General features: G+C 43.3%; 1 protein-coding gene across 2 annotated transcripts in view; it reads left to right on the plus strand.

The window, feature by feature from the left end:
• The first annotated feature begins 12,524 nt into the window (after window positions 1-12,524).
• UST (uronyl 2-sulfotransferase) overlaps window positions 12,525-24,750 on the plus strand; it is a 459,504-nt gene continuing 447,278 nt past the window's right edge. For both annotated transcript variants that reach the window (XM_088455738.1, XM_088455807.1), the window contains exon 1: window positions 12,525-13,311. In XM_088455738.1, coding sequence (XP_088311864.1) covers window positions 13,086-13,311 — 226 coding nt within the window. In that variant the 5' untranslated portion in view covers window positions 12,525-13,085. The remainder of the gene's footprint in view (window positions 13,312-24,750) is intronic.

The raw sequence follows: 24,750 nt of genomic DNA on the forward strand, positions 1-24,750 counted from the left end.
TGTTTGTACATATTATATATCTATTTCAGTCTGAAGCAATCCAGATTTGCTTATTGGGGAACAGCATATGTAAAATTTTGGATGTTTTAGTACATTGTTTGATTTTGTAAAGATTTGTTCATAACATATTATATACAATTCAAAAAAGGTGCCCCCGGTAATAGAGTCACATGTAGTGACTTTCTAGTGTAACAACTCTTCATGTTCATTGCAATGAGGATTTCAGTATTCACTATCTATGTAGAAACCCCACTAAAATTATGGTACGTTTCAGTAGTAAATAAATAAATAAAAATCCCACTACACCATGGAGACTACAAGCAGGTAATTAACCCCATTGTAAACAGCCTGGGCTGCTTCTCACAAAAGCAGGTGGGACAAGGTTCTGATGACCATTACAGAGTAGAAATTAACCCCTGGCCTGGCATGTTAATATATTATTAACATGAAGTCTGCAAACGTGGGCTTTTCCTGTCATAGGTGATGTCTGCACAGGACTGTGGAAAGGAAGAACAGTGGAGATCATGGAATGGCAACCTTGTGTAACACCCTTTAATAAGTATGAGAAAGAGGGATAATCCATATAGGGTGTAAATATGTAAAATAAAACAGAACTATATGTGTGTATATTACATCTTTAAGATAGTATTGTATCTGTATGTGTTTAATATGACTGTGTATAATTATTATATGTACAGTGTAAAGGGGTGAAACATGGCCCCAGTGTAAGTGATTTACTGCACCTCATACACTGCATGGAGGGATAGTTCTAGAAAGAGCACATGGACAGGTCAGCAAGGTTATAAATGCCACTGCAGCAGCAGTAACTGCCAGTCTAGTAACTGCCAGTCTGGTAACTGCCAGTCTCCTGATCCCCCTCCAGAGCGGACTGACCTGACAACCTCCATGCTGTCTGGCTTAAGAGCTGAGGTGACGGCAGAGATGGAGTAACAGGCTCAGTCAGGCCAGTGTGAGCAGAGCAGCATATACCTGAGCTGCAGAGCATCAGCGTCAGATCGGAGGAGTAGCCGCAGCAGCATCTGGCCACTGAGATAGTGGAGTTCAGGCAGGGAGCTGTGTGACACAGGAGCTCAGTGCAGCTAAAGGAAGGCTGTGGCCAGAGTAAGCCAATCAGCAGTGGAGCAGCCCAGCTGAGAAGGCAGGAGGCGGAGGCAGCTGCTAGAGATTTGCCTGTCTGACATAAGGAGTCAGCTGGGAGCTGCTATACGCGGAGGTGGTGAGCCCAGTTAATAACAAACACTAAGGAGTCACTCTTATAAAACTTTTATAATAGCCAAATGGAGAGAAGTGCTGGGGGAGAGATAGGATTAATTTAGACCTGCAGTGATTGCATTTACAGAGATATTACCTTCTGGCTTAGATTACCATTATTACACTAACTAACCCCTGGGGCCATGAGACATCCTTAAAAAGCAGACTGTAGTAGCAATATTACTGAGGTTCTGTTTTCAAAAGAAAATAACTTTAAAAGGTCATTCGCTACAATAGTTGCCAATATTAAACGGGATTCTGGACTTGAGACAGGAGAAGCACATTTATTGTACTAAAGGCACCCGTCCTCAGGATATGATATAAAACACTACCCAGAACATATAGCAAACTAAATACTGCTCAGTCTAAGCGAACTATAGCAGAGGACATCCTTCTGTTAAATACAAATTGGGATTACTCCCTGATGCAGGACTAAAGGCACGCCACAGGCTGCCTATTGTGTGATAGACTCATTCATAGACTTTTCTAAATAATTTCATATGTGATGTTTTTCGGTGTTTGTATGTAATAATATGTAGGCTATTTATCCTGTTAACTATTTGCTAAGTATCATATAAATTGCTATAGTAACAATAAGAGTATGGTTGATTGTATTACAACCACTATTCTAATATATTTGCAACATAAACATGTGTTATTCAATATGTTAGTAGTACGAAACCTTTAAAACTCTGTTTGAAAGTTATCACAAAATATAGAAAAGAAACTTGTACTCTGGTGTTATTTACTTAATGATCCTTAGGTGAGATATTTCAAAGAGTGAATTCAGTGGAGAAGAATTATACAGATAGCAGGTAAATGATGTTTCTATGTAACGCAACACTAATTTAGTAATTAGGTGGGTTTTGCCCAAGTGGACCCATACTACATTATAACAGTAAATAGCTTGGGTGGAGGCACTAAACTTAACCAATCTGCAGTCACAAACAGGGTTACACTTGCAATCTCAGAGGTCTCAGATGGTGAGGAGTCTCTAAGACCCTGGTCCATTGTGATAATATAAAATAATAAAAAAAAATGCAAATAAAACACAATTTTTTAACTTTTTATTAAAATGTTGTAATAACACCCACTCGTTGACCATTTTATTAAGAAAAAAAACTTTTTATTTGCAATCCAGGGATCTTCATATGTATTTGTACTCCATTGGAAATCTTTATCTGACTGTATTTATAAACCATGAAGAATATTTATCTTGCTCTATTTGTGATCCATGGTTAATCTTCATCTGTTGGTATTTGCAATCCAAAATAAATCTTAATCTATATAACTGTTATAGAAAAAAAAAACCATAATATACATTGCAAACTGCTTACTATGAACCCCACTGCTTGCTGACAGACTGACTGCCTGACTGACTGAATGCATGCATGCATGAATGTGTCATTAGCTATTCCACTTGCTGCAATGTGATTGGCTGGTAGTGATAAATCTTAGGATAAATCTTGCTGCAAATATCAATAAAGACAAATTAAGTCTCTATTGATGTGGAGGAAAAAACAATTAGCCATGCTGTGGAGTTTTATTTGTTTCAATAGCTCATTCATTTCAATGCTGTTTTCATGCCAATGGGGTTTCTAAATGTAGCGCACAACCAGGTCTGCCATCAGAAATTGTGGGGCCTGGGGCTGACAAAATAGGAAGGCCCCCATCTGGGGGCGGAGCTGTGTTTAATGTGAGTGGAGCTATAGCGGGGGTGAGGCATCGATTAGTGCGTAAACCAGTTAACAAAAATGACAAAGTTTGGACTGTGGGGATGGGTGTTATTATGATATGTCAATCTACCATATAAATTCTATGATACCCTAGCCCTGCCTCAGCCACCTCAGTATGGTACATAAATACCCTTATGGCAGCTCCACCATACACACACACACGCACCAACCATCTCCCTCTCACACATATACACAGCCCTGTCCCAGCCACGTCCCTCTCACACACAAATACCCCAGCCACCTCCATCTCATACATATATGCTCCTGCACCAACCACCTCCCTCTCACACACATCTCCCCAGCCTGCCCCATCAAACTACCTCTCACAGACATATATACCTTCTAGCCCTGCCTCATCGCTGTCAGCCGGAGTTCCCCAGTGTGCTTGTTAGCTGACAATCCTGCAGACATAATGTTGCCTTCTCTCAAGACATCTGTTACATTGACCTACACTCCAACATGACCCCTTCCAACCGGTACAAAATGCTCTGCTCCTGGACTTCACACCTAATTAATGATTGGAGACACCTGTGTTGAGCTAGTTCTTTGATGAGACAGATGTTTCACCACAGGTGTCTGCAATCATCAATTAAGAATTAAGTCCAGGATCAGAGCATTTTCTACTGGATGGAAGGGGTCATGTTGGAGGGTCTGCAGTGATTCTTCCTTGTGTTCCTAAGTATTTGTAACTCCATATTGTTGGTTCTTTTGTCTCCTTCCTGGCGGTGGTCATTTTGTAGAGGACACTTCTATATAGTTCTAGTCATACCTTGATTCGCAGCTGCAGAGGCGGGCCCCCTCTATGTCCAAGCCCGGGACAGGAGAACCGGCAGTCCCCATCTGATGATGGCCCTGCACACACCCCACTGAAATTAATGGTTCATTAAAAAAACAACAACAGTGCACTGCTAGAGTAACCACTCTTGTTTACACTAAATGGTACAGACACAGGCCCTGATTCAGACCCACTCGCGAGCGGCTGTCCGCTCGCAAGTGGGTCGATGGTCTGCACTGCGCATGCGCACGACGGAGGGAGCTCCGTCGTGCGCATGCGCGAGATGCGTCGAGCTAAGGACTTTCCTTCGCTCGTAGTGTCTGATCAAAGGGGGCGTGCTGTCGATGTTGATTGACAGCACGCCCCCTTTGGTGGGCGTGCCGGGGGCGTGCCTGCCAGACGGAGGCGTTCCCAAGGGAACGCCTACCGTCAGAAGCCGGCCCCACTGACATCACTAGTGATGTCAGTGGGAGTGATTTTGGCTCTGACCATCATCCTGCACGCTCGTATATGCTGTGGGTGGTGACCCACAGCTATACGAGCGTCCAGGAGGACGCTCCATATTTATGGAGGTGGGCCCTGATTCAGAGCGAGTGCTCTGGTCAGAGCGTCCGGCTCTGAATCAGGGCCACAGTGCATTCCCATACGGATGCAAGGACTTTTTTAAGTGACATGCAATAGATCAAATAACTGCACGTAGAAAAGTATAAGTGGCTGCTGCCACTGTGAGAGAGGGTATTCCTTCCCCACATGTTTACTTGTAAAAACAAATAAAATCTTGGTTATTTGTTAGAGTTTTAGTATATGATAGTTATGGGTTAGTGCAATGGTTCCCAAACTTTCTTAAATTATGCAAATTAGAGTGTCAGCATTTTTTTTCACAGCACCTCTAGGCCAAAAGTTTCTAATTGAGAAATTCAACAAAAATGATTAGAAGTAAATTGTGCTTATATGTCATCCTTAGGTTCAGGTGTGTGCTGGTGGACTGGGATCCACTTTTGTTTATCCACATATTTTATGATTAGCAGACGCCAGCACTAGTTTTGCCTATCACATTGACCATTTGATTTGGCCCTGGACCACCAACTAGTGGCACCCCTGCAGGCACCCAGCTTGGAAACCACTGGGTTAGAGTGATTGTAATATAATAATGATATGTGTGTGATTTCAGTAATATTAGATTGTCACAGGAAGCAAGTTAAAAGTGTATTTTTATTCCATTAGGAACCAAGACAATGTTATATTAAACTGAATTACACGAAAAATATTATTGCATTAATATCAGCAAAATAATTAAAATGGAAAAGGTTATTCAAATAAGATCAAATAAAATATGCAGGTCAGTGACATACAGTAGCTATACTGATATTCAAGTGTTCTTTCAGTGACAATTAGTAAGACATGAACCGTTCAGATTATAATGATCACTGAACAAAGCAGTCTTTTGAGATATTTTCTTACAAAGACTCTCTATGGGGAAGCTCCAAATCAGAGTAATAATGTATAGTCAGTGATAATTCTTTCTTTTAGGTTCAAAATTGGAAGTGCTGAAATGTATATTTTAGAGTTTAGCTTGGTTACTCACTGTTTCTGGTGGAAAGTGTTATAACCTCGTACCTCCTCAGTTTCTCTGTAGCTGGCTAAAGTTACCCACTGCAGTTAGCTTGAGCGTGAAGATTTCTTCCTCTATAGAAAGGACGTCCTTTCACAAGATGGCCAATTCAGCAAACAGCTCTGGGCGGGATGTACGTACACATCGCATTTTGGATTATTACGTAGGTATGTACCTAGAATTGCTAGCCAAATCTCAACGGACAGCAGCTCTTCTGAAAAGAGCTGTCCTTTGCAATGATTGGACTTACGGGTTTATAACCCAGGAATCATTCTGTACATGAATGGTGTGATGTGCGCGTCAAGGGGGATCCTCCGTTGGGTCCCTGCACAATGCAAAAAGAAGCCCATAGGCTTCTATTGGCGAGTGTCACCCTTTGTGTATGTGAAGCCACGCCCCCTGTGTTGTCCCATTTCAGGGGGTGACCCACACTCCCTCCCCAGTGAAACCGCTAAATGGAGTCACCCACCAGGTCCAAGATCCGGAAAGTAAAGCATTCCGGAGTTTGGTACATGTGGAATATGCGGCCAGAACTCTGAAAACTGCAGTTTAGTACATCCCGCCCTCTGAGAAGCAGCATCTCTTTTTGATCTCTTTCAAGATCTTGCTGTGAATCTCTGGTCATCACAACCTAGAAGACTCTGTATATACATGGCAATATTAACGTTAGGTTGGCGGTAAAATATTTCTACCTTTAGGAAGGATATATATCCATGGAGTTCACTTTTAGCTAATATATTTAGGTATTTAATGTTTTACTGGGTATGTAATGGTGGCCACTAATGCTGCAATATCACTGCCAATATCAGACAATTGGCTCACTAGCTGACCATCTGACCCAAAAATAACCATGATACCCAATAATAATCCAATCAAAATTGATTGGTTTCTTATTGGACATGTTGATAGATGTGGTTGGAAGATAGCTTTCAGCCAAAGTAGCATGCTCCAGTGGGTCCGGAAGTGATCCCAAATCCAAGCTTGATGGCTGGACCTTGTCCAATTTGGCCAGACTGCCTGTATTTTACAGTATTTACTCTTAATATCAAGATCCAACAACAAGTCATTAAATTACTGTAAATAACTCCAAATATCTGGCTTTAGATTGAGCTGATGTGGGTGACATCATGAATACATTAGATAAAAATCCAGCTTTCACATTACCGAGCACTCTTGTGCTAGAAATGTCACGGTATGAGCAAACATGAGTATCTGAGGATTTCGTTTTTCTCAGCATTAAGTGTTAGCTATTCTGGCCTAATGCATCATGAAGTATTAATAAATTGTATGGGATGGAAAAAGAGGAGCTATTGTAGATGATAAAGTGCACAACTTGCAAAATGTGCTCCGCTTGATTTACTAGCCCATACAATAAGCACTAGAATTAGGTAGCCACCTATTGTTATATTGCTGTCCTTTAGTAAATCGTTAGCTGTGCTTATGCCATCAAGTATGTAGCTGTCCACAGGCTCTCACTTTCATTCTATATATCTATGTGTATTTACGGTTTTGGTGAATGTTCAGTTTTTTGGTCTTGATAAACTATATATAGCATACAGTATCATAATAATGAATTAAGGTCAAATGAACAATACTAATAGCTCCTCACTAATTCCTATCAATGATAAACATATGTGCTACAATTTAGAGAACCATGTAAGAGGAAACAATAAAATGCATTTCTGCTCCAAATATCCCAACAATTATGAATGGAAACATTTATTGTCTAACTAGAAAAAAGGATTATGCAATCATTTCTAGAGAACTGTGTGTATTTTTTAAACATTAACCTCTCCAGGGCCAGTGTGTGATTTACAAGAGTAATACTTTTGCATTTGTTCACGCATGCCTAAAATTGTTAGAAGGAAGCTGTGCAGCATGCAGCTAAATTAGCCATGAGTGTCAAGACTCGCTCGAAGAACAGTGAAGTCAAGAGTTTACGGAGCCTATTTATCAAGCCAAAATAATGAGAAAATTGCTGTTTCCGCAAGTCTAAGGCAATTTATTTTAGTTTGACTACAATTCACTATAAATTAAATGCAGAAGACTGTATTCTAGGCCACTTTACCAAGCTACAAAATGCATTTTGGAACTAGGCCTCTATTACATGGGAATAGCATTGCCAAATAACCTGAGTTGGTAGTCCTGACCTTTTCCTTTCAATCAATTGTTTTTCTATCATCCACAGTAAGACTAAGGCCAGAACCCATAAGTAAAAGGGATCGAAGGGATGCCGGGCGCTGCGAGCGGACGGCCATGGGGGGGGGGGAGGGTTAGGTTTAGGGCACCCGGGGGAGACAGGGTTAGGCAACCCCCGGGAGGGTTAGGCTAGGGGGAAGAGGGTTAGGGTTAGGCACCCCCCCCGGGGGACTTAGGTTTAGGCAGCGGGGAAGGGGGGGGTTAGGCACTTAGAGGGGGGATTAGGGTTAGGCACTTGGGGGGGAGGTTAGGGTTAGGCACCCCTAAGGAGGGTTAGGGTTAGTTTATACTTACTTAGTGACGATAGGGATTTCCAGCGCTGTCGGGCTTCCACTGCCGGGAACTCGGCTTTTGTCGGCCAGGCGCTGCCGGGAATCAAACTGCCGGCCATTAGGCCAGCGGTATTTCATAACGATTCCTAAATTAGAAACACCAAGCATTCTGAAAGCAAGGCTCACGCAGTTAGGGCTAATTATTTAAGCAAATAACACTGTAAGGTGAAATAAATTTATAATAAAAGAGATGTATGTTTGTTAGGGTGGGTTTGGCAGAGCTGCAGTGACCAAGACAACCCAACTTGCAAATAATTACTTACCGGTATTTAGTGTTCATCCATAACCCATATTGCAGTTTTTTCTTTCATGACAGGGAGGTATCACCATCAGCATTAGTTATTAGCTACATCTAGTGTGAGTTGTGGCTTGCTATGACATGCCAAACTGGGTGCTATAATTAAGACTGCCATTATAATTCACTGCCAGATACTCCAGGGGGATGTAGTTAGCAGACCGGCGGACAGGATGCCACCAGTCTAAATGCCGACGGTGGAAGACCGACACGGGACTTAAGTTAGGCGTCAAATCACAGACGCCTATCTAAATCACAACGCTGGAATACAGACAGATGCCATCCCGGGGGCGTATTAGCTGTAAGCTGCCGGAAGGGAGTGTTAGGTTTAGGCAGCATTGCAGGATTAGGGTTAGGTTTTGGGGGGGAGGTTAGGGTTAGGCACCAGTGGGGTGGGGGTTAGGCACAAAGGGGGGTAAATTAGGTTTAGGTACGAAGGGGAGAGACTTAGGTTTAGGCAGGAGGGTTACGGTGTGGCGTGGGGAGGGTTAGTGTTAGGCTACAAGAAGGGAGGGTTAGGGGGAGAAGGGGGAGGGTTAGTATACTTACCCGAGCCCTGTCGGGATACCAACCATCAGCATGCCGCTGTTGGTATTTTGACAGGAAGCATCCCGACTTCCACTCCAGGTATGTTAGAGAATACTGTTAGAATTGGGGCTAGCTTTGCACTTTCAAAACTTTAACAACTTATCTCAAAACCAAAAGTACTTAGCATTGCAAAGGTGGGCATTTTCTATGTATGCATATGGACATATTCAATTAGCGCTGACCGATTCAATCAGCTGCCGATGATATCCTGTGCGTTAAGCACCAGATGGTGCACTTTTCCATGGAGCTTCAGGAGCTGTGAGGAGAAGTTAGCGTTAAATGCACCCTCTTGCATTAAATGTGTAGGCAAACTCATTGATTCCAGTATTCTATGCAGAATCTATGGTTTACCGTGCAATACTCCAGGGTACCGCGTGGGGAAAATGCAGAATAATTAAAAAATTATTTGTAAACCCTGTGCCTAATTGGATATGTCCCCTAATAGCAGAGTATGGGTCCCTTAGTAGAGACATGATTTTACAGGCTAATGTATGTGAAATGGCATAACCTTTATGTAATCATTTACATTTATTTATAAAGTGTTGCATGTTCCATAGCACATTACGATTTTGAACAAATACAGTACTGAAACAGGACTGAGGGCCTGATTCAGAGCCGGACGCTCTGACAGAGCGCTCGCTCTGAATCAGGGCCGGCCTTCTGGTTTTTTCGAACGGCCTCCTGGCCGCTCGCATAGCTGTGGGTGACCACCCTCAGCTATAGCGAGCGCCCATGATGATGGTTAAGACCATCGCAACCATCGGGCTTGCAACGAGACCCTTGTGGTAGGGTCTCGTTGTTGCAAGCCCCAGAGAGCTTTCGGCTCTAACAGAGCCAAAAGCTCTCCCACTGATATCACATGGGAACGCCTCCATCTGGGCAGCCACTCCCCCGCCCCACCCACCAAAGGGGGCGTGCTGTCACTCAACATCGACAGCACGCCCCCTTTGGTACAAGACCCGGAGCGACGGTTTGCCCGTCGCTATCCGGGTCTCGCACATGCGCACGTCGGAGCCGTCTCCATCGTGCGCATGCGCAGTGGGCCACCATCGACCCGCTTGCGAGCGCATATCGCTCGCGAGCGGGTCTGAATCAGGCCTTGAGGCCCTGATTCAGAGTCGGACGCTCTGACAGAGTATTCGCTCTGAATCAGGGCCGGTCTTTTTTTTTTTTAGAACGGCCTCCTGCTATAGCGAGCGGACAGGAAGATGGTCGCGATGGTCAAGACCATCACAACCATCGGGCTTGCGACGAGACCCTTGTGGTAGGGTCTCGTGGCCGCAAGCCCCAGAGAGATTTCGGCTCTAACAGAGCCGAAATCTCTCCCACTGACATCAATCATGATGTCAGTGTGGCCGCCCCCAAACGGAGGCATTAACATGGGAACGCCTCCGTTTGGGCAGCCACTCCTCCGGCCCGCCCACCAAAGGGGGCGAGCTGTCACTCAACATCGACAGCTCACCCCCTTTGTTGCGAAACCCGGACCGACGGAGTGCCCGTCGCTATCCGGGTCTCGCGCATGTGCACTGGCCCACCATCGACCCGGTTGCGAGCACACAGCGCTTGCGACCGGGTCTGAATCAGGCCCTGAGTACATACTTTCCTACTCTCTCAGAACATACGGGAGGCTCATGATTTTTTGGATAGCGCTAGCACCACCGGAAGAGTAGGTACTCCTCCCACATGTTGCCTACTTCCTAGTGAAGCGGGCAGAATGGGGAGAATAATACCTAAAACTGGGAATCTGCGGTGCATGAGTGGGCGGGGCCTAGCGATGCAATTCCACAATAATCACGTAATTTGGCCCCACCACCTATTCAAATATGCGCAATTCACTGCATTTTGGCATAAGGGGGCGGGGCCTAATGATGCCAATAATCCAGCCCTGCCCCAATTACCGCCCACCTGTATCTCCTGTACGACATCTCCCGGAAAGAGGAAATTACAAAGGAAGGCAAGTATGACCGAGTATTAACAGACAAAGAGGTAAGGGTGCCTATACTACAAATTACTAGACAGACGTTTTTGACCAATATCTGCTGTCAGTGTTTCTCAGCTAGAAAGCAAGGTATGTACAGATTTTACTTCACTACTAAGAAAATGGTAGTTTCTTATTATACAGCGTGCCACTTTAACAAACTCTGCCCACCTGTAACTCAGTTTACTTTTTGACTGTTGCTGAAGGCAGAGTAGAGAGTAAACGGTTTGACGGGCTCCAGGTAATGTTTGAAAATCTGTTTGTGGCTCAGGTAGTCACGGAGCCGTAGGGAGAACAGATATTTATTATCCCGTGGGTTCCCACAGATTTGGAGAGCCAACAGGTATAGATCCTGAGTCTAAGGTGGGAGTAAAGCAAAAAAGAGCAAGTAACTGTGCACCTGATCAGACCATATTGCAATTCAAAGGTTGCAAATATTTTTTTTTTTTGCATGCAGGGTAAATACTGGCTGATTTTGCAAGTAGCCCACAAATACTGGGCAGCTTTATTATAAGGGTTAGGCACTTGGGGGGGAGTTAGGCACCCCTAAGGGAGGGTTAGGGGGTAGAATTAGGTTAGGTTAGTGATACTTACCTTTTGGCAAACTGGATTTTCACCCTTGCCGGGCTGCCGCTGTCGGAGTTTGCGGCAGGCGGTAATACCTACTACTCCCTCAGGCCTATAGTGTACAAGTAGAGTACTCTTCTTTACAAAGGGGAGGAGAAGCCCACCTGTCATTCCAGGAAATGGGAAGCCAGGAGCTTAAAGATGATAAATAAATCCTTGGTATGCAGATGGGCATGCTTTTTTTTTCAAGTCATATCCATGTAATATTTAAGTACCAAGACAATTTTCCCTGTTTATTTTTCAGGACAGCAGCTGGGAAACAGAGCCACCAGTGGTGAGTTTCTTAAGCTGGGTACACACTATCCTGCGGATCGGAGCAACAAATCGTGTACATCATCTAGTGTGTACCCATGATATGTGTGCTCCCGTGGGTGGCTAGCGACATCGCCCGTCGCCCCTACTGCAGAGCTGATGGGGGATGTTGTTAACGATGTCATGCTGCAGAATACAGCATGACATGTACCCGGCATTGGCAAATGTGTATGTACTTGCTGCATGCAGGGTCCCGTCACCGGCGACGTCGTGCTACTGTCTACATTGTGTAGTGTGTACCCAGCTATAGTGTCATCATACTTCTGACTTGGGACTTTCAGAAAAACCCTGGACCAGGTGGGAGAGGGGATGGGGAATGAGGTATGGCACTGCAATTGCTTCATTCATTGTGACCCCACATAATACGTGAGGGGAGAGGAGGCGTGTATGAAGTGGATGGCTGGTAAGGGAGAGGAGGCGTGTAGGAAGTGGATGGCTGGCCTACTCAGGAATTCAGGTGAGCCCCATGAAATTCGGCAGTCTCCCGGACATTCTGGGAGAGAAGGCATCAGTCATATTTGTTAGTATACTCAATTAACAACTTAATTACTTCCCCTTATGGATTAATGACCTGCAAAGGGACCTGCAAACACACATTGATTTAAAACAAGAATGAGTACCTTCTCTTGGTGCCGATGGGGGCTATTCAGTGTTAAACCCAAGTCATACAGAAATCTACTTAAAGCCCCAAGGGGTCGCTGGTGTGGAAATAAAGAAAAGTCATCAGTGAAGGAGGGGGTGGGGGAGGACTGGAAGAGCGAGAAATGAAAACAACTTTCTTCCTACTTGCAGCACATAGAAGAAAGAGAAAGCAGCAGCCAGTTCTGTCTTCCAGGGACCGGAGAGCAGTAATCTGACACCACGCTTTCCCTGAGGAGGATCCGTGGCGTGCACAGGGCAGAAAGGACGAGGCTGCTGCAGACCTCATGCTGCCCCGCAGCTCTGTGCTGGGGAGAGGGGGAGACTAGTGAGAGGCTACAGGGGAAGAGTGTGCTGTGTGTGTCAGGACAAGCGCAGAGGGGAGAGAGGGAGGAGGCGCCAGGAGCAGATAGGCACAGAGGACAGGAGGATACTAGCAGGAGATAGTGGAAGACAAGACAGAGGCGAGGACGCGGCGGCGAATCAGTGACCAGAGAGAGAGGCACCGCACCAGCACTGAGAAGTACATAGAGGAGAGAGAGGGAGAGCAGGACTTCTGTCCCCGCTGACAAGTGACAAGGCAGCAATGGGGAGGAAAGCCTCCTGACCTGCGAGACTCATACAAACTCTGCCCAACTTCTCCAATGGTCCAGAAAGCAGCTCTTGTCACCCTCAGGCGGATGGCTGACCTCTCCCTGCAGGGCTGCGTAAGGAGGATATATGATGAAGAAGACCAGTAGCAACAATCACATCAGCAATCATGTTCCCAAGAACAATGTCCAGGGCGCTGCTAGGAAGGGCTGGCTCTCCGGGCTGTCTCCGCGCTTGTCGCTGCGGGACTATGTATTCTGCATGGCAACTTTGCTACTCTTCTGCATGGGCTCCCTCTTCTACCAGCTGAATGGGGGACCCCCTCAGATCCTACTGGATCTGCGCCACTATCTGGGTAAGATGGATTATGCATGTTACATGTCATCATTACTTAGTACGACTCTGATGTTGTACAGTAGTCACTGGCACACATGGACACACACAGGCAGTGTAGCTGCATACAGTTTGCTCTGACAGGACCCACACATCTGCTAGACAGGAATGTATGTGATCAGTGCATACACAGACATGTAATACACCCCTATTATAGGGGAGAAACAGGATTTAAAGTGCAAATACCTTTACACAGCGAGACATGACCCTAACCACTGACTTATTGTTTCATTATTATGAATTAAAACTTTTTTCCTTATGTTTTCTAACATGTTTTATTTGCTGTCACCAATTCTCATTAAATAAATAAGTACTTGTTTATTCTTAGTGGTATCAATATATAACATTACATACTACTCTGTTACATATTGTTTACATATATTTTTTTTTATTATGCTTGCAGTCTGACTTTTGCTTATATAGTATTATTTATGCCAGTGGTTCTTTAAGGTCTTTACAAATGTGTGTTACAGTTAGCATTTCATTATTACATATACATAAATGACACATGGTATACCTTGTAATCCAGCGTTACATACATACAGTAATGTTTGGTTTGGTTTCTGCTCCCTGTGCAGAAAACAATTCTAAAGCTGGGTACACATTAGACAATATTTTGAACGATTTGCCTGATTCCGACGGATTGGACTGACAATTCGTTCAAATTGTCAATTGTGTACGCACTATGCGCACTCCTGCGGCGTCGTCCATCACGTCTTCAGGTTGCCCCCTACACGCAGCTCAATCTGAGGATATCGTTAACGATTATGATCAAATTGTGCAGTGTGTATGCACTACCTGACGACCAGGTGATATGTTAACATTATATAGTTAACGATGAAACGACCAAACGACACACGATATATTGTTTGGTAGATTGCACAGTGTGTATGCACTATATAGTTTGTCCGGGAGTTCAAGGGATATCTGGACGACCATTGCATTGTTTGCTGATTGTCTGTGTGCCCAGCTTTACATTGGTGACAGCAGAAATTGTGGCAGTGATGCAGTGAGTAGTGTTTGACCACATTTCATAATAAAATAAATGTTAATGGTTCAGTGGGTTATTGTATAGTAACAAAAATGCAGGTAAACATTTACTAATTCATTAGATAATGAGCAGATTCTCTTTGTTTTGTTCCTCAACTGAAGGCATAAATGGAAATAATATAGGTATATAATAAGCCTCCTATGTTATTAGCACTATACTTTTTCAGTTGTTGGTTAAAATCAATGAATGAGTTGCAGAGAAACCTTGCTATGAACCAGGCTCATACAAGTCCAAAGAGGATAGAATTTTCTTGTGTTGAGATGCTTAATTTCTGTAATACACTGCATACATTTCCCTATACACCTGTAGCTATATTATATCTTGCAATATACAACATAAAAATTAATCATTGTCTCCATCTCTGTCCACATATTAATATCTCTATAGGATTAATAATGAGCTTTGGAGACCTATTTATTGACACATATATGATATATAACGTTATTGTGTATGCAGCTTATCCCTGGTGTAACGTCCCTCTAAGAGTTATGCTCTGCTGTTGGTCTTATTGATGTAAAATGTTAAGGAATGAACTGTACTAGTGCTCTGGGTGCATTACACTGGGGTAAAATAATTAGATTTTAAACCAAAATTAAATATTTAAGATGAACAAGCGTTTTGGGTGAATAGAGCACACTGCTGTACTAGAGCATATTTGATTAAAATAGAAGTGTCGTGAAAAAATTACTGTAGTTGGAACATAAGTCCTGCAAAATGATTTTTTAACACTGGTAGACAATGTAAAAATTTTAATGAATGGTTTTTTCACACGTAAGATAATTTTTATAACTGAAAATGTTGGTCACTCATATTTGATCTAATATAGCATCAGAGAGAATGAGTCTAAGGATAAATGATACATTTGAATGTGGATACTTCTGCTAAGTACAATATTACTAACAATTCTGCATCAACATCAGCTCTTCTTCTTATCAAATAATCTCTACCTTATTCCCCACTGATCATCCTCATTCATTGCTTCCTCCCATTCCTAATTATAGGACTTTTTGAGGCTGCTACAACTCTATGGAATTACATCCTTTGTACTTCCAAGATTTTTTCCTAGCCTTAAAACCTTAAAGTGTTCCCTGAAAACTCACTTTCAGAAATATGTGCCCAGTTCCTCAACCACCTTCTTTACCGATGTAGGATTTTGTACCCAATTACGAGCCCCCTACACAGTTCACACAAAACTTACATGTGTTCTCTTTCTATACTCAAAAAATCCATTGACCCTCACACCAACATTGTTTTAAGGTTGAATCATATAACCCTATTAAGCACTTTTTCCCATTGCAAACTGGATGGATCAGTATGCAATCTGTGGCACGTAGCGTCATGTATCAAACTCTAATATTCCAAATAATGGAAGGCTTGCTAAGAAAGAGCTATCATACATCTTTGTTAATACCCAGTCATCTTCTCTTACTTTGTATCTTTGTATCCAGTTGAAAAGTGCTGCAGAACATAACGGACCTATATATACTGTGTGTGTATATATATATATATATATATATATATATATATATATTCCATAGACAAAAAAACCTTACTGTTTCACATGTCCCGTTAAAGCTGCTTAGACATGATCTGAAATTTCACAAAACCTATTGAATTTCTGCCACTCAAACTTCAAAAAGCAATGAAATTATGATCATTAAGACTGACTCCTTAATGGACGTGTTCCTTGCGTAATACAGATATGGTATGCTATCACACCTTGTGGTTAACTGCAGATTCAACACTCTCACAAAGTGAGGTTGCTGTCACTCACAAAATGGAGCTGCTAATTCACATAATTGTGTGCTCATTGAAATACACACATGCAGTCTATGCAACTGAGGTCTGAGAAGTTATGTGATGCACACATCTCATTTAGTGCCCACAATCTTCCCATTCAGTCACCACAATAATCTCACTGGGTTCCAACATCCTTCTCACTCACTCATCCATCTCATTCATTATACACATTCAGCTCCCTAATTTCTAAAACTATCATACTCTGTCTATGCATGTACACTATCTTCGCCTCCATGCTGCTATAACTTCGCCAATCCCTACACCTGTGTGTTCTACCAAGTGTGCTAGTCTGCATGCCCTCATCCACACCAGTTTGTCTTTCCCCATGTGTACTGCCCTGTCTTCCTGCATTCATGCCACTGTGTTTCCTTCCATCTGCTCCACTGCCTTGCCCCCAGCCATGTCACTCTATCTTCCCCTCATCTCTGCCACTCTTTCTTCCTCCATCTACACCACTCTGTCCCCCGCAACCGTGCCACTCTGTCTTTCCCCTCCCACCCACGCCACTCTGTCTTCCCACCCACTTGGTAGTCCATGACGCGGTGGAGGGGGAGGTACCGCTGCGACATCCCCTGTGTACAGTACACACAATATGTCTGTGAATGATGTCTTTCACAAACACATGGCATTGGCCATGCTGCACAGCATATGCGATATATCGTACAGATATAGAGTTCATATCTTACAGTGTGTACACCTGATCAAACGACCGCACGTTATGTTGGCTACAAGAACCAATCCAAACAACATCAAAACTGGGCATATCGAAATGGATTCTTCTGTTCAGACATATCGTGTAGCTGATTGGTTGGTGGGTGGATCCGTGGGTCTCTCGTTCAAGTGTGTACCCCACATTAGACCGTACCACAATTCAAGTGCAAAGATGTAGCCATCCAGCAGCAAGTGTATCTGGAATTTATTTTAAAACCTTAGGAGCTATGCTATTTACTTTTGTAATAGGTGTAATGGGCAGCATCGTGGTTAGCATTGCTATGGGACCATGGGATCTATTCTGACCCTGGGACTGTGTGGAGTTTGCAAGCTCTCTCTGATTTTATATGGGTTTTCTCCAGGTTAGTGTCCTTCAACAGGTAAAATCCATGGCCCTAGTGTTTGTATGTAGTAAAGAATTCAGACTGTGAGCTCTACTGGAAAGGTTGTGTATTCTCTTTAAATCACTTTTGTAATTTCTTGTCACTATATAAGCAAATGGATACTAATAAGTAATGAAACAAAATATGTTTAGTAGCCAAGCATAACAACAATGTAAAATGGCTCCGCTGTTTTCCTTTGGTCCCGTATTTGATCTGTACACAACAGTTTAGATTACATTTTGTCATCTGTCTGAATATGCTATTATTACACTGCTTAGTTATTACTGAAATTGTTTTATTTTACTTTAAGGAGTTTCACCTTTAAAGATTAATTTGATGTAATCCCCCATTTGGTAGGGGTAACAAGGTCCATATTTTAGTATAAGCCTGCATTGGCAAACATTGCACTGCTGGCATTTGCCCGAGTTTTCTCACACTTATACTTAATACACTGTGGGCCTGATTCAGACCCGGTCGCAAGCGCTGAGCGCTCGCAACCAGGTCGATGGTGGCCCACAGCGCATGCATGAGACCCGGCTAGCGACGGGCACTTCGTCGCTCCGGGTCTTGCACCAAAGGGGGCGAGCTGTCGATGCTGAGTGACACCTCGCCCCGTTTGGTGGGCGGGCCGGGGGGTGGCTGCCCAAACGGAGGCGTTCCCATGAGAATGCCTGCCGTTTGGGGGCGGCTCCACTGACATCACAAGTGATGTCAGTGGAGAGCTTCCGGCTCTGTTAGAGCCGAAAGCTCTCTGGGGTTTGCGATGGGCGAGACCCTACCACAAGGGTCTTGTCGCAAGCCCGATGGTCGCGATGGTCTTGACCATCGCGACCATCATCCTGGCCGCTCGCAATAGCTGTGGGTGGTCACCCACAGCTATGCGAGCGGCCAAGAGGTCGCTTGTAAAAAAAAAAAGCCTAGCCCTGATTCAGAGCGAGCGGCTCTGAATCAGGCCCTGTGTGCTAAATGTTAGGTGTACTTTCATTTGTATTCATGTATATTTAGTAATATAATGTTTTGGTAAAGTCCAGTGATGGATCATTTACAAAGCACAACAAGCAGGTCAAAGTTTATTGCAAATCTTATGCTGTGTACACACTGGGCCTGATTCAGGGCCGGACGCAATTAGCGCTCGCTCGTCCAGAAAATAGGGGTGGCTATTCAAATCAACCGTTCGCTCTTTGCGGTCTGTTCACACCTCTAGGTCTGAACGAGCGAACAAAACTTCCGGTCGTTTTTTGAAAAAATACACCCCTGGCCGCTCGCATCCTACGTCATGTCCGCTATTTATTAGATTAATCGAGTACATCGACCAGGGTATGAACTGCTCGCTATTCTTGGGGTTGGTTTTTGCTACCACAATTTTGCGAGCAGTTCTGGCTATAAAATAACCCAGTGATGTTGTCAATGACGCTGCTGTTTTAATTATGCACACCCATAAAACGCCCGTTTTGACCCTTAAGCACGCCTGCGTTCGGATCTCCACTCCCCGTTTTCAAGCACCTTCCCCCGTTACCACCCACATATGCCTACTCCTGTCACTCATATTATCAGGCATTCGCTATTTTGCGAGCACATGAATTTCGACCGCACTGACTGGTTCGCGCATGCGTATAACGATCCGTACAGATCACAGATATAGCTGCACAATATATTGCGCAATATATCTTTCACATCATTCAGTGGGAACATCCAGTTGAATGACCGAACAATATATCAGGCTCAGAATCCATTGAGCCCAATATACTTGTCACAAGTGACAAGTTGCATACAGATATACAAGTATCGCATATCAAATTAATCAGCGCAGTCCACATCAGATTGCGACTTAGATGCATTTTTGCCAAAAAAAGATGCAAAAATGACGCTGGTGCTTGCACAGTAGCAGGGGACCTGGTGTGTACGGCATCTGTTCACAGTGTGGAAAGAGCCCTGTGTGTGATAACTGTTGTGTGCCGTGAGGCCAATCCCACTCCCCCCTCCTTTTTGACTGCGAACCTACTGCGCAGAGCAGGATCCCGATTTCAAATTTGACTATGTTGGGAGGTATGCTACCTTCCTAGATTGTGCTGATCCTGCTGCTAGTCTGCTTAATGATTCCTGTTGCTGACCTGGTTTGTTCTATCGTTATTGTTACCGGTCTGTCTTCTGATTTCTGCTGCCAGACTGTGAGCGATCAGCACTCTAAAGGCGGGTATCCACTACTCAATTAAAATGAGTGATTGAACAATAACGATATCGTTATCTTCATTAATCGTTCACAAATCGGCCATGAAAATGTCGAAAACGAGGTCATTTTTTACATCTATCATCGCCTGAACATGCTGATCAATCTGCCGATAACGATATATTATTACCCATGTTCAGGGATGAGGGAGGGTACCTACACCGAATGACTGATCGTTCATTGTAGGCACAGCGCAGCCTGTGAAATGACTGCTCGATTACAATGTCGTAATCGTGCAGTCGTTGCACAGTCTGCTAGTGGACGTGCCCCTTTATTGTTCTCATTTATATCCTGGTGCCCTGCCCTACTCCCACTGGTCACACTTGGCAATTACCTGTGGGTTGTAAATAGAGAATTACAAACTTCCTTGTGCGATTCCCTTGTGAACACCTGACCTCGTTATACTCTGTGCCTCTGGGCTAAGTAGTGCCAGACTTAGCTGACCTAGTCACAAACCTATTACCGCTGTTGAGATTCATAACAAATACTCCTGATTGTTTTGTATGTGTTATTCTTTACCAGTAAATGTATTGGCATGTTGAGTTATATATGCCATACAGACTGAAGTACTTTAGAATGAGGTACAGTTTGGAGGACAACTTCTGCAGGTTGCAATTAATCTACATGTGCACAAACTTCAACACTTTCTGGCATAATCATTTTCAAAATTACTCTAGGGGTGTCAGTAATCAAACCTAAAATTATGGAGAAATTTCTTTATGTTTTCACATACCCTAAAGCAGACCTATATTCCACTATGTCATGTGTGTGAAATTTTGTGGCCTTTTGTCCGTGACAAAAGTTTGTGTGTCAGAAAGGTAGGACTGTTATTGCAAAGTCTCACCATTTGAATAAAATTTTGGAACAATAATTTTTTTTTAACATTTTTCGTAAATACTGCTCATTGCACCCTCACTTCATCAGTACTACATTTGTTTCATGGATTACAACTTTGCATTTTCAGATATTATTTATATTGGCTTATGTCCTCCTATAACTGCTATTCTCTCTGTGAAATCTGTTTAGATGGTGCAGAACAAATCCCATTAAAAGTATGCCTGCTTAACTGTCTGCCACATACATTGAGGTAGATGCACTTATGCTGGGCATACACTCTACAATTATCGGGCCGATCCACCTGATATCCATAATTGTAGTGTGTGTGTGGGCGACCGAGGGTTATATATCGACCGATCGGGCATGCCGGATCGTCCAGCATGCCTGTCCGATGCGATATCTGCAAGTTAAAATATCGGCTGCATCGGCCAGTGTACGCCCAGCCACTAGACAGATGGCATTTCCCCTGTTCCTTCCCATGGAAGGAACAGGGAAATGTCTCCTCACCTGGGGGTGGAGCGCAGATATCGGAGCCAATACACTGTGTGATATCTCACAGTGTATGCCCACGATATCTGCAGGCTGACAGGCTGACAGATAAAATGCCTATCTGTCTGACAGGCATTTTATCTGGCAATGTATGCCCAGTATAAGCCTTAGAGAGAGCGATAAAGTACCAACCAATCAGCTTCTAACTGTCATTTTTCAAGCACAGCCTGTAAAATGACAGAAGCTGATTGGTTGTTGCTTTATCTCTCTCCAAAGTTTTATACATCTCAACTATTGTGTGAAAAACTGCTAATTTTACTTGATAAGAAGTGGTTAAAATTCCTCAAATGAGTAAAAGCGGGTGCATAATTGCCAAAAATATTGCCTTACAGGAAGGCCGCAAAATAGGAAGAAAATAGATTTTGCATTGTGGGTGTTTGGCTTGTTCAGTTGCCATTAGTGTGAGGAAGCATTGCTTAAGACAAATGCTGCACCCTTTCCCCTTCATAGTTCTGTTTCGCCTTTTATTTATCCTGTTGTCTCCTCTCCACTTTTTGTTTTGCTAGTACTGCATGCAATTCAAGGAATATAGCTTGTCAGAAGAGACAAATCAATGAATATGGGTATACAGGAGTGGCAAATCAACAAATAGGCACAGACAGAAGAGGCAAGTCAAGAAATATGGGCAGTTTCATTGAGTGCAGTGTGGTGGCATCACTGTGCCCTCCTAGGTGTTCTCCTTCAACAGAGGGGCAGTAGAGGATACAGCAGCTTTCTTTTCTCCATTTCTTTCTCAGAATTCTTCAGGCTGCTGCAGAATTATAAAACTGTGAACATAACCCACTAAAGATGACTTTGCGGGTAAGATTTATTTATGACAGTCTATGTTTGCAGGCTAAGCTGTCTGTACAAAGCTGAGTGTTATACTGTAATACATTATGTTGGCAATTAAGAGTTTTCTGCTCCTTCAAAGACAGTATATATTTCAGCAGTATGTTCCGCCAAATGTCTCAAATTTCCCAGGGCAATCCTCGGTTATTTGTGCTAGTCTTAGGTCTAGAAGGTCCCAGGACATGTTCCACACTTTTGATCAGTTGTTTTATCATTTTAACATCTTATAATAAATTTTACTCCTCTCCCTTCTCAAACTTGCCAGAATAATTCCAGAATGGTAAATAAGGGAGAAAGTTCTGGGCAGCACCACCTACTTTTAACATCTAGGGGGAGCTGAATCAAGTTTTGCAAATTAATTGTGATATATCTCCCCATTATTTGCCTGCATATCAGATTGTGGTATGCAGGATTACTTACCCGCCGGGACAGTTCTTCCGATATAGATCTGTCCCGGTGATGAATAAACACACAGGATTATATCCCAGGGGTCCAAATGAGCATTTACAGCCATCTGCCAGGCATTCGCAGGCCAAAAGGAACAGACAGGGATCCTTTGGAAGGAATGTAATTGAGAAGTGTGGTTGCGACATGGTATTAGGGTGTACACATTGGTGGTAAATATTCTGCAATGGTTGTAGCATGGCAAATTAATGTAAAATAGCTGATTAATACAGATACAGAATTGTGACTTTACCCCTTGTAAAGCTCTCCAGACAATTAAATGAGTATTTTTTGTTTTGTTTTATAAATGTAGGAGAACCCAGTAATTTGCTATCCTCATAATTTACTACGTATCATTGTGGGACTAATTGCCTTTCTACCATTCAGATAAAAACACTAATAAAATGCATGTAATTTACACCAGCCCTTGCTCTGGTGATAGAAAGGACTGTATTACAGTTTTATAGCACATGAAGATATTTGGTAGCAGGTAATGCAGTGAAGAATAGAATGCCTATAATATATATATATATATAACAGGACCCAACACATTGGTGTATGAAAATTCATGTCTTTCAGAAAACCAAATCCCTTGATTGTTCTTTCCAGAGAGGGGTACAGTTATTATGTGTTTGCTTTTACTAGGCTTTGACTTTTTAGAATGCTAGATCCGGTTTATTTTAAAGACACATCTATAATTATATTCCATGCGAACTTTTGCAGAGTGTTGGATTTAACATCTAGGCAATTTTCAGATGTGGAATGAGCCATCAGGAAAATTGTGGGTTTGAGATGGTGGGGTTTATTTACTAAAGGTCAAATTTGGGTTTTTGGTCATTCTCCATCGGTTTGCAAACCATCCATTTACTAAATTCCAAATCAACCTAAAAACTATGAAAAACTCGACTTTGGAATACTTTAGAACATTGGACTAACAATTGATTTTTTTACATGGACAACATGAGAAAATGCAGATTTTACTAAACGTCCAAAACCCGACCCAAAAACAATTAAAATCCTGCTCGAACAATAGACCTAGTTTGTGAGAAGCAAGAAGAGAGGCTTCGTTGCTGTAAACTGTATAGAAAGCGTTAAATTAATAAAATAAAATGTCTAGTGTAGTCGCCCCCCTCCAAAAAAAAACTAGCTCAGTCCCCTCAGCATGGACTGGTATGGGAACATGGGAGAAAAATGGTGTGGGTTTCCCCTATTTTTCAATAACTAGTACCAGGCTGAATCTGCCGGTGGTAGGGGGGGGCAGCTAATGCCATAGCAAGTGGACACACAGTGTAAGATGCCCCCTGCCATCACATTAATCAGCCCCACAGACAGCATTCAGAGCAGCAAAAGCTGACTGACACCGACGTCTGTTCTCAATTGAAGCTGAAACCCGGCAAATGATAAATAGATGTCTATAATGGTGGGTTATGCATAAGCTTCAACATACAATTTGCTATTGTGTAAATATTTGCTTTCAAGGGGAAAAGAAACCAAGTAAAATATTTATATTTTTTCTTATCTTAATAACCTGTAAATATTGTAATAAACAGTTGTTACTGGTAATGATTGCATTTTAGTGCTATATATATATATACTTTATTTTGCTTCCTATCTAGCCCATGCTTTTTAGAGATCTAGGGCTGATTCTGAGTTAGGAGAAAATTAAAAATAAAAGCAAGTAACTTTGCACCTGGAACAAATCATGTTCTAATGCAAGGGTTGCAAATACATTTATTTTTATTTTTTTTAGCATGCAAGGTGTATACTAGCTACATTTGCATGTAGCTAAAACGCTGGACAGCTTTATTTTACACTGCTATTTAGATTTCAGTTTGGACACACCCCCTCAAATATAAATCTCTCTGCACATATTAAATCTGCTCCACCTGCGGAATCGGTATGTAATGCCGCCGGATGTAATGCTGGCGGTCTAAATACTGACGCTGGAAGCCCGAACCGTCAGGATCCCGACTGGGGCTAGTAAGTACCCTAACCTTCCCCTCTCCTCTCCTCTCCTCCCCCAACCCTAACCCTACCTTAGTGGTGCCTAACCCTAACCTCCCCCGGTGATGCCTAAACCAAACCCCCCCTCCCTGCACTCTAAACCTAACCCTCCCCGGGGTGGTGCCTAAACTTATCCCCCCCCGTGGTGCCTAACCCTAGCCCCCCTCACCACACCCTAAACCTAACCCTCCCGGGGTGGTGCCTAACCCTAAGTCCCCCCGGGGGTTCCCGCTAACACTACCCGGCTTACCTTCATTCATGAAGCCGTCTGTCTAGTTTCTGGCGGTGGGATTTCGATGCCTGTGTTTAGTCTTGCGTCAGGATTTAGACCCCGGGACTTAGTCAGACGGCTTCCCAGCCGTCGGCATTTTGACCGCATTCCACCACCTGCAGTACAACATGGTTTGTTCCAGGTGCAAGTTACTGGCTGCTCTGCTCCCAACTTAGAAACAGCCTCCTTGTGTGTATCAGAGCCAAATGGAACTCAATACTGCAGCCAATAACCGTTCACATGCATAAAACTTAACGGGTGATTTTGATGAACAGGCGCTGGACAGATAGGAT

Source organism: Taudactylus pleione, unplaced genomic scaffold (assembly GCF_031769625.1).
Source record: "Taudactylus pleione unplaced genomic scaffold, aTauple2 ptg000006l, whole genome shotgun sequence".
Lineage (NCBI taxonomy): Eukaryota > Metazoa > Chordata > Amphibia > Anura > Myobatrachidae > Taudactylus > Taudactylus pleione.